An 11,199-nucleotide genomic window follows, 5' to 3' on the forward strand; every position below is an offset into this window, starting at 1 on the left:
TGGATCAGAATCAACTCCTCAGCAGTAGGTTTTGATCAGGAGCCTCTGCCTGGCTTCTCAGCTTCTCCTCTTATCCCTTGTAATGTACACGATCTCCAATCGGTCAGATTCATTCTTCTAAATGTATAATTGATAGGATCACTCTCCTGCTTCAACCCTTCAGTAGTTTTTATTACACGACCAAGCCCACTTATCTTAGGTAGATTCTGACTCAGCACCACATTATAGGACAGAGAAGAACTGTTCAATAGGTTTTTCAAGGCTGTGACTCTCTATTGAAGGACATGTCTCCTATGGAGTCACTGATGGGACTTGAATCACTGATCTTTCATTTAGCAGCAGAATACTCCATCACTGCATCATGAAACTACCTCGAGCTTCACTACAGTTGAACAAAAATTCCAAACTTCACAAGGGTCGACAGATCTTGACTTCTACCCCCTTATCTTGAACCTCTACTCTTGAACTCTATATGTTTAAGAACCTTTTCCTCCTCTGTTCTTTGAATGTGCCAAGCCTTTTCCCATCTAGATTCTCTGTACTCCTACTTTCCTTCCAACCAAGGGCCCTTCTAACACTCTATCTGCTAATATTCTGTTATGATTCTTAGGGTTTTCAGTGGTTAATTTCAGAATTAGATTAACAAGTCATTCTTCCAAGTGTGTCTTAGTCTAAAAGCTGTGCTAAAACCTGTCCACCATGAGTGATTCCCTTGGTCTCTGAAATACCAGTGGAACAGTTTCTAGCACCATATTGGTATTGTGAGCCATTGACTTGGGTATTTAGATGTAGTTAATCCCATGGGAAAAGATTCCCCATCTTTCTTCCGTGGAGCAGCTGGTGGATCTGAACAACGTTCCTTTGGTTTCCCAGCACGACTCCTTGCCACCACAGCTCCCTTTCCCAGTACCATAACAATGTGCAAATCACTACAGTACAACAAGCTGACAGATGGGTGCTGGGATTTAATATAAAATTGTTTTATTTTAAGTGAACCTCATTACCTACGAAACTGGATGTTTATGTTGTTGTTGATATTTATACTTTTCATATAATCTTTTCTTGAATACTGAGTCAGAAACAAAGCTCTCACATTGAGACTATTTATCTGTGACCTATTTTTACTATAGAAACTGATTAATGCATATGCTAGTCCCTAAGCTGTAGCAACCACATCTAATTATAATGGAATATTTCACTCCAAAGAGAGCTCTAGTAACTTAGTAGTAAGAAGTTACAATACCAACTGAAAAGTGGTTCTAAAGGAAACCAGCTGCTCTGTGGGAGGAAGATGGCCCGTCTCCTCCCATGCAATTTACAGCCTCTGTAAACTTGCTGAAAGGTCAGCGATGAGGTGATTCCAACTCAACAGTGCATTGCAACAAAAACAACATGTGTCCAACACTGCTCTAGATGTTGGGGATACAGTGACGAGCAAGATGGCCAGGGCAGAAAAGAAATAAAGAAGCACATTGGTAAAATAAAAATAGGTGCAGATCCTGAAATAATTAAACACGCATGCACTTTTACAAAGATGAAACAGAATACTGAGAAAATACTTGAAGAAGTAGTAGACAAGAAAGAACCAACGCTGAAAATATCAAGCAAGAGAGGTTTTTCAGGCAGTTGGAAGACAGCCAAGGCAGAGAGCCTGTGCTTCCATGACCCTGAGAGTGAGTCCCTCCCTAGAGCATGCCTCTTCAACTCTTGGCCCACATGCCTCGTTCTATTCCTGGCCTCAATGGGAGCATGAGTTTAAAGAGTCTGGAAAGAAAAAGCTTAGAAAGGAGGCAGAAGTGATAGAAATACCATGGATAATAGGAAGTGTAGTGTGGTGATCTACAGGTAAGAAGCTGTGCTGTAATCCCAAAGGCACGGTTTGGGTCCACCAGCTGCTCTGCAGGAGACAGATGGGCAGTCTCCCGCTGTGTGATTAACTGCCACTGAAAACTTGCCCAAGGGTCAGCTATGGGTAGGTTCAGACCTGATGGTACACAACAGTAACAGTGTGAAGTGATACTGGAAAATCAGTAGGAAGAACCCCTGGATGAAGGGTCTGTAGGTGGTAGTTGAGAATGACCTAGAGGGCAGACCACACCTGAATTACATGGTAATGAAGTGAAGGGAGACCATGAAGAGTGACATTCTCAAGTAAAACTACTCATGTAGCCTCAATCACCTCTAGGAATATTATCTGCATAGCTTTTAGCTATAAAAGGGAAGGAAGGAAGGAAGGAAGGAAGGAAGGAAGGAAGGAAGGAAGGAAGGAAGGAAGGAAGGAAGGAAGGAAGGAAGGAAGGAAGGAAGGAAGGAAGGAAGGAAGGAAGGAAGAGTAAAGCAGAGAGGAGGGGAAAGAAAATCAGTTGCTTTGTTCTCTTAAAAGGAACTGAAGTCGAGGGGTCTGGCTGGCCATTTTGTATATGCTTCTTCATCCCTATTCTAATCACCTGAACCTCCTTCTTCTTCCCTCTTCATCTGTCAATGTTGCCCAGGGGCTGCTGCTACAGTGGCTAAGCACTCAGTTACTTAACTGGAAGGTTGCTAATAAGAATCCGCCAGTTGCTCCAAGGGAACTTCTGTAAAGATTTAAACCCTCAGAAACCCTATGGGACAATCCTACTATGCCTGTAGAATCAGTATGAGTTGTAATTGACTCAACAGCGATGGTGTTTTAGGGACACCTTGATATTATTATTATTATTTAAAAAAGAAGTCCTATATCATCTACTCATTTTATACTGAATATTGCTTGGTTTGGGGGTCCATTTGTGTGACTAAATTCTCAGACTGGAAGTGAAGCTCCCTTCCTTCCTTCCTTCCTTCCTTCCTTCCTTCCTTCCTTCCTTCCTTCCTTCCTTCCTTCCCTCCCTCCCTCCCTCCTACTTCTTGTAACCGGACCATTTAGGGGCTTGATTAATGGTCTTACTTTCTAATAATATTTCTCTTCTTTACCCCTAAACAGAATCTAATATAAGTTCTGTGCACTAAGGACAGATAATCTTTGATATATCACATACTTGAGTTAGGATGAACCACACTGACCTTTTTTCAACATATGTTATCTGTAGCAATGCATATTCTTAAGTATTGTTGTTATACGTCAGGAAGCCAGAGCCAGCTTCTAACTGACCCATCGGTGGTTTCTCAGAGGTTGTAAATTGCATGGGTATTCTCAACTACCACCTACAGACCCTTCATCCAGGGGTTCTTCCTACTGATTTTCCAGTATCACTTTTATTCCACCTTTCTCCTGCGGAGCAGCTGGTGGTTTTGATCCACTTGTCTTTGGTTTGACAGCACAATGCCTTACCACTAAGCTACCAGAGCTTCCTCCCATGAATATGGCACCATGTAATTTGCTAATGTTTCCGTTCTCTTGGCAGCTTCTGAAGAAAAGGACTGGATTTATAAAGACATGGATAACGGAGTGTAATAGTAATGAAAACTTAAAGGGCAGGAAAAAAAAGAAGTATTCTATACTAACATTAGAGCCAAATTATAAAGCAGTAATTGTTGGACTACAATCCCATCATAAGGCAAAGGTATGTTGTTCAACTGGTGACTACGTTTCCAGGAGTATTTCAGTGGTGTTGCTAGGGTTATGCTGGATCTGGTTTGTGCTGACTTACAAGAGCTAAATGCTAAATTTTCTGGGTGATGGGAACTAGTAGATGTCACATTGATATTTTGAAATGGTCACAATCAAAGTACTTATACTAGGAAAATCAGCAACACTAAGAATCAGGACTCCTAACAATCCCTTTCTCCACAAACATCGTGTCGGGACCTTAACTTTCACTGTCCTCTGTTAAAGAATTCCAATTAATAAAAACTATTTTGCAAAAAAAAAAAAAAAGAAGAAAGAAAGAAAGAAAATAATTGGCACACACAGGGCAGCATCTGAAGTCACGCCCACCTACCAGCTGCCCGCTGCCTACTCTGTGCTTCTTTTTGGCTCTCCTAGAGAAATTCTAACCCACTGCTACAGCAGGGTGAAGGAGTGTCCTTCCCGCTGTGAAAAGACTTGCACATCTCAATAAAGGAAACATGCATCGTATACCAGCACTTAAACCCATGTTTAAAAAAGCAGTTCAGTCAGCAATAAGCTGACACAATACATGGATGTCAAAATCCAAATAGAAATCTTTATTTTGCAGAATTAGGGAATTTGTTCTTGAGTATTGAGAAGAATTACTCTTCATATGGTATGATGAAATCACACAATGTTAAGAGCTACAAGGAACACAATATCAACTGGGGAAAAAAGGGACAAAAGCTGCGACTCTGAGAGGCCCAACTTCACATGGCTCACAATGTGTGCACGCTTATCCTCATAACTTGTAGTCACCACAGAAAAGACTCTAATTTTAGCTTAAATTTGAAGAATTCTTTAATATTTCCTTTCATTTGAAAATTACAGTTAGGCTAGCTCCTTCGGAGTCCAGAGATGATGCAAATAATGGCTAATCCTTACCAGAAGACAAGGAACCCTTGTAGCATACTGAGTTACCAGAAAGATCAATGGGTTTGAATCTGCCAGTGACAGATTTTTTTCTTGGGAGAAAAATGGACAATCTATTCCTTCACATTTATAGCCTTGGAAACTCAATTGAGGTTAGTCATGAATCAGAAATCATTGGAAGGCAGGGGGTTTACTAGGTACAGCTATACTATGCTAAACACACTCAATCTTCATTATTTGTATAACTTTTATGTGCAAATTTGACTACTAAAATGTGTTAATAATCTTAACATCGAACACACTAAAGGGTCAATTAAGAGTTGTTTCTGACTTCACAGGACATAACAATAATAACAATATTATAAGTACATATTACTAATGATAATGTATGTTGAAAAGAGTTCAGTGTAGTTCACCCTAACATAAAGATGCTGTAAATCAGAAATTAGCTCTACTTGGATACACAGGACTCATATCAGATTTGGTGCAGGGGTAGATGTATTTATAATCCTCAAACCCAAATAAATTTGCAGTGTGTTTGCACATGTGTGCTGAACAGTGAAAAATTTTGAGTCATCCATCACACTGTCTCTCAAACAAGGCCATGTGCTACCTTCTGGTTTCAACTCTTCTACTACTGACAATTGTCCTTTTAAAAATTAATGTCATGTTTTCTGCATTTTTGGTGATTTTGCTATTTAAAATGTCCCCTAGTTGCAGCGCTAAAATGCTATTCTTCCTAAAGCAGAAGAAGCCTGTGATGTACCTTATAGAGAAAAGATGAATATTAGATCAGCTCTGTTCAAGTCCAGATAGTTCAGTGTTTTGTTTCATAAAACAGCCTAATAAATATTGGCAGTACCTTATGTATTAAATTGCAGGATATCAGATTTTTTTGGACCACCAAAGGAATACACAAATTTGTCTTGGAAGTAGTGTAGCCAGAAGTTCCTTGGAGGCAAAGATAACCAGAGTTTCACAAATTTTGGGAATGTTGGTTAACAGGAAGGACCATGCTCCCTGGAGAAGGACATCACAGTTGGTAGAGGTCAATAAGTAGAGAAGAAGGCCCTTAAAGGAGATAGATTAACACAGTGTCTGCAACGATGCACTCAAACAGAGCAGCATGTGTGAGGATGGCACAGGATGGGGCACTGTCTGGTTCCATGCCCGGCCCCTCTGAGTTGGAGATGACTTGACAGCACCTACCAACAACCACCACACTTTTTAAATTTAAACCTACAAAACAGTAAGTTCAAATTGTTCATCCTAACTACATCATTTGTCTTCTACATGAAGTGAGTACTACACGTTTTGCAGATAAGAAGATTGACGTTTTAATTTAAAAAGAGAAAGGCTCTCATCCATATTATGCTATTGATATTTTCCTGGAATGCACTTCTGTGTGTAAACAATGGGGCCTGAATCGTAACAATTCCTTTTTCTTAACTTTCTCAGTGACCTTGGATAACTTTTTATTTTTTTAACTTTATTGAGATTTTAATGAAAGTTTATAGAGAACTTGGATTTCCATTCATTCATTGTGGTACATTTTCCTCCTTGCCCCCTACCCCAGTTCACTTTTTTCTTTGGGAAAAAAAAAATTCTTTCATTGTTATACACAGTCTTCTCCCTCCCCAATTCACTTTACTACGCAGCTCTTACTCTAGACTCCTGTCATGCCAATAATGCCTAATCATATATTCCTTTTATACAGTTCTCTTCCTTGTCTTTTTCAATGTTGTGGACATTATTTATTCCCTCTTTTCTTAGTTTCTCCCCAACCCCCATGTCAGTCCTATTTTATAACAGTGGCATTATGTAGTAATTGTCTTTTTGTGACTCATATATTTCTTTTTTTTTTTTGTGACTCAGATATTTCACTCAACATAATGTCCTCCATGGTCACCCATTTTGTATAATATTTCATGAGTTCTTTATTTTTCAGTGCTGCATAATATTACATTGTGTGAATGAATATATCACGGCCTCTCTATCCATTCATTTGTTGATGGGCACTTGGGTTGTTTTCAATGCTTTGCTATTGTGAACAAAGCAGCTTTTTAATAAAAACATTTATTATTTAAAGAAATGCTTTGAAAATTTATTTATGAACGTAAACTGTAGGCATTTTAAGAAACTAAACTTGATGCTTTTAATGTACTTTCTCACATGGAAACTTTAGATATTTCAGTCCAGCATTTGCCCACCTACACACTGAATGAATAATGCTTAAATTGATGAGAATGACCTCACAACGAGTACTGAACATCCCATGGACTGCATAAAGAACAAACAAATATGTCTTGAAGAAAGTGCAGCTTGAGCTCCTTGGAGGAAAAGATGACAAAGCTTTGCCTCACATACTTTGGACATGGTGCTAGGAGAGGCTATTACTTAGAAGGATAGAGGGCTGGAAAATAGGAGGAAGACCCTTAACCAGATAATTGACATAGTAACTACGGCAATGGACTCAAGTGTGTACAAGTGTGAGGATGGCACAACATGGCACAGAGTTCAGGTCTGTTGTTCATAGGATTTCTACAGGTCGTAGTCAACTTGATGGCACCTAACAATAACCACCAATTCTGAATCAAGACCATTTTGTTTATGATTATTTTGCACTGACTTATACTGAAATAATATTGCACTCAATTCACAATAGTTCAGAATTATGCTGCTCACAAATTATTATCAGCATCAGTACTACCTAAATGAGAAGACACTATGTTAAGTTACAAAAGAAAAATTGTGAAAGATATAAATTGAACTTTGAAAAAGAGTAATTTTTAAAGATAAGTGACATTCTTTCAACATAGAAAAGGAGTCTGAAGTGTTCCACTCACAGTAAGAAAATGATTGACCAATGCCATATGATTTATCAGCCCTGTATATTGACACCTGGTGATAAAGTGATTAATGCTCTTGGCTGCTAACTAAGAGATTCATAGTTCAAACCCCTTAGTAGTTCCAAGGGAGAAAGCTGTGACAGTCTGCTTGCATATATATTTACAGCTTTGCAAACCCTATAGATCAGTTCTACACACATCAGTCTTAGATGGTTGCGATGAGTTTGAGTCGACTCCATGACAGTGAGCTTGATTTGCTTTGTTAAATGTTAAATCACCGAAGTTCAAAATCTGGCTATAGGTCCTCTGCTAATTTAGTCAATAAATATTTGTTGAGCACCTTATTCATAATCAGTAATTGCCAGCTGTTTTTTAAATTAACCAGCTGATCTCATCAATTAAGATCCGGTGGGGACTTGAAAAGACAAGGTAATGGTGTACATAGTCCAATAGCGATTAATTTTACAAAATATAACAAATGGGACTGATTGTATGAAATACAATGTGAGTGAAGACTAGAGTGAAACACAATGTATATGAACTTTGTAAGCGGATCAATATAAAATATTTTTTTAAAATAGTCCGCTGAATGCTTTGTATCTACTTTTGTGAAAAGGAGATGAACACATATCATCTCCTCTAAATACTGGCAGTATTATTTCATTGCTATCTACTAGAGCCAATCCCACTTGGGCTTCCAGATAGCAATATGGCCTTATCGAGGGTTTAATTTTACTGAATGCTTCAAAGCCTCATTTTTAATATGCCCTATGCTCTTGCTTGGATCCACCCAACTCAATCCCAACAAGGAAGCAGAACAGTTTTGTTTCAATGTGACCATTAAAAGCCAAACATTATTTTTCTTTCATTAAAATAAAGGTGGCAATCTCTTCCCTATTCCTTTAATACTGGAAAAATAATACAATGACATAGTAAGAAATCAAACCTATATTATATATTGCTGAGAAGTGATAAGAATGATCCTTTATTGACCCAAAGAATTATTTTTTTTAATTGGTTTGCTTACAAAGTTCAGTATACATTGCATTTTCACACTATTCTTCATTCATACTATGCTTCATATAATCATTCTCAGGCATTATGTTTCATAAAATCAATCACCAAGAATTTTCAAATGAAGGAAGGGGCCTTGGGTGTTACTATGATCAGTCTTATAATTTTCTAAAGAAAGAACTAGAAAGACCAGGAAGGAGACTGTAGCTGAGGTTCAATAACCTAGTAAGATGGAGAGTTTGGCCTCCTGATCCCTCATCAAGCACTTTTTCTATTATATTGTTATTCTTCACCCACATGTTGGAATACGTAAGTAGTTTTAGAGATAAAAAGAAGATTGAAAGATTTTTTAAAGAGGATATTGTGTATGTGTGTGTGTGTGTGTGTGTGTGTGTGTGTGTGTGTGTCATCAAGCTGGAACCAGCTCATATCAAACCTCTATCAGGTTTTCAGAGGCAAAAATTACAAAGGAGGAGACTGCCCATCTATCTAAAGCAGAGTGGTCAGTGGATTCCAGCTGTACACTTTTTATTTGACAGAGCAATTCTTTACCAATAAGCCACCAGAGCTCCCTCAAAAAAAAAAAAAAAAGGAATTTAGATGTACAGAAAGTATTGTAAAGCATAGACAAGATTTTAGACAATTAAATGCCTAAGGAATGTTACTACTTGATGTTAAGTGAATGATGACTTGAATTAATTAAAATGCCAATTCTTCCTACACCGTTTATTTATTTATTTATTTTGCTCTACTACCTAACAAGTGTTGAGGACTTTCATTCCTAGGGTCGCTATGGATCCCCTACGACTCAATGGCACTTAACAACCACCACCACCACCACCACCTAACAAGGTGTAAAATTATGGCAAATGACTCCAAGGATCTGTCTCTGCACCTATCACATCACCGTTCCAGAGATCAGTCCCCTCCACTGTAAAATAAGGAAACTGGGCTACATCACGTCTCAAGTTCAAGTTCTAACTAATAAAAATTACCTATCTATATTTTTATTATCATTTTTAAGTTAACCTTATAGGGTTTAGAGAAAACAAAATAGCTGATAATGATGAAATTTATAGCTCTATGGTTTTAGAACTGAACTCATCTAATACAAGCATCATATTTCTGGGCTTCCCTCCACTTTCTCTTCTGATTACTCTTATTTTTATAACCCGCAAGGCTATATTCCCATCGCCAATCATCCCAGTCCAAACATAAAGAAACATTCAAAGGAAAAAAAAGTTCTCACATACCCCATGGCGGTCCTCAAAGTATGCCAGGTTTGTTTTGGTTAAAACAAAAAAGCGGACTTTAAAGTTTGAGGGAGAAGTTCTTCTCTTTTGTTGGGACTTCTTGATAAGTTGTTCTTCCAAGAGGATGAAGTTGTTCATGATCCAAATTTTGATAAAGGATGCACCTAGGGCATCACCCTTTAGCACAACCAGACGAAAGAGTTTCTGGAAAAGGAATGCAGCGGGGAGGCAGTTGATCTTCAAAGGCAACTTGCCTCCAACGTTATCTTTCTATCAATGCTCAGTGAGCATTGCACAGCTTCCCCTCTGATGTCAAAGACTATAACCACATCCTTACAAAATTCACAAAAGAAATAAATGTAAAAAAGAGTGTGTACCTTTTGTAAAATGGCTTGAAAATTATTTTTTTTAAGGAACAGAATCAAAATTATATGAAGAACTACAGTTTAATCTGTATAGTTACTAGTTTAGATTATCCAACAGTTGAGTCCTAGCAGAGTTAGGAACATGGGCTCTTGAGTCAAATAGACTTATTTATTTTAGTTTCCTGTTGCTGCTGTAACAATTTAACACAAATTTAAGGAGTTAAAATAGCACAAATTGCTGTTTTGAAGTTTTGTGGTTCAGAAGCCTGTAATGGATTTGTCTGGGCTAAAACAAGCAAATTTTTGAAATTTCTAGAGGGGTATTTTTCTTTGTTCTTTCCAGGCTCTAGAGACACTTATATTCCTTGTTTCATCCTCATTCTTCCATACCAACAATAGTGGATTGAGTCCTTCTCATCTCATCATTCTCACTGTCCCTAGATCCCTCATCCACATTTAAGGTCCTTTGTGAGTATATTGATACATCCTGATAAGCCAAGATAATTCCTTTATTTTAAAGTCATCTGATTAGCAACAGTCTTAAATCCACCTGCCACCTAATACTCCTTTGCCATATAATCTAACATATACCTAAATTCCAATAATTGGAAGCTAGAAGTATACCAGAGGCCATTATTTGACAGCAACAACAGTTCTGGTGACTTAGTGGTAAGGAGTTGTGCTGCCAATTCAAAGGAACACAGTTCAAATTCACCAGCTATTCTGCTGCAAAAAGATGGGCCATCTACCCTCAAGAGATTTACAGCTTCTGAAAAAACACTGTAAGGTCACCTATGAATCGGTTCCAACTTGGCTGTACATAACAACAACAACAACAACAACAGCATGATTCTATCCACCAAAGATTGGTATTTAGCTACATTACCTAACTAAGTAGCCAACAAGCTGTGTTATGCAGATGATACAAACTTGCTTGCTCAAAGTGAGGAGGACTTGGAATGCTAATTGCAGAAGATCAAGGAACACAGCCTTCTATGGGAAATCAGTTCTTCTGTCATCTCTATTCAATTTCCAACTTTCAAATGCATAGGAAATAAGTGAAAAGATCGTGACTTGCATCAAGCACACCATAGTATTTAAACAGATTTTGCTGCTCTTTAGCACTTTGGGAAGGTGCTTGGCAGTAGATTTTTACAGTGCAACACATCTTTTATTTTTTTCTCTTTTTTAAATTTTATTTTATTAATTTTAATGAACATTTACAGAGATTTTGGATTTCCATTCATTCATTGTAC

At 37.9% G+C, this 11,199-nt stretch overlaps 1 protein-coding gene across 2 annotated transcripts in view; it reads right to left on the bottom strand.

Annotated features, from left to right (window-relative positions):
- The window catches only part of ITK (IL2-inducible T-cell kinase), a 94,281-nt gene extending 84,489 nt beyond the window's left edge, over nt 1-9,792 (bottom strand). Inside the window, exon 1 of one of the 2 annotated variants that reach the window (XM_006901976.1) lies at nt 9,579-9,792. In XM_006901976.1, coding sequence (XP_006902038.1) covers nt 9,579-9,716 — 138 coding nt within the window. In that variant the 5' untranslated portion in view covers nt 9,717-9,792. The remainder of the gene's footprint in view (nt 1-9,578) is intronic. The other variant, XM_006901977.1, reaches the window with a different exon arrangement.
- Nucleotides 9,793-11,199: the final 1,407 nt, after the last annotated feature.

This window comes from Elephantulus edwardii, unplaced genomic scaffold (genome assembly GCF_000299155.1).
Source record: "Elephantulus edwardii isolate Elephantulus edwardi_28Jun2011 unplaced genomic scaffold, EleEdw1.0 scaffold00354, whole genome shotgun sequence".
In the NCBI taxonomy this organism is placed as follows: domain Eukaryota; kingdom Metazoa; phylum Chordata; class Mammalia; order Macroscelidea; family Macroscelididae; genus Elephantulus; species Elephantulus edwardii.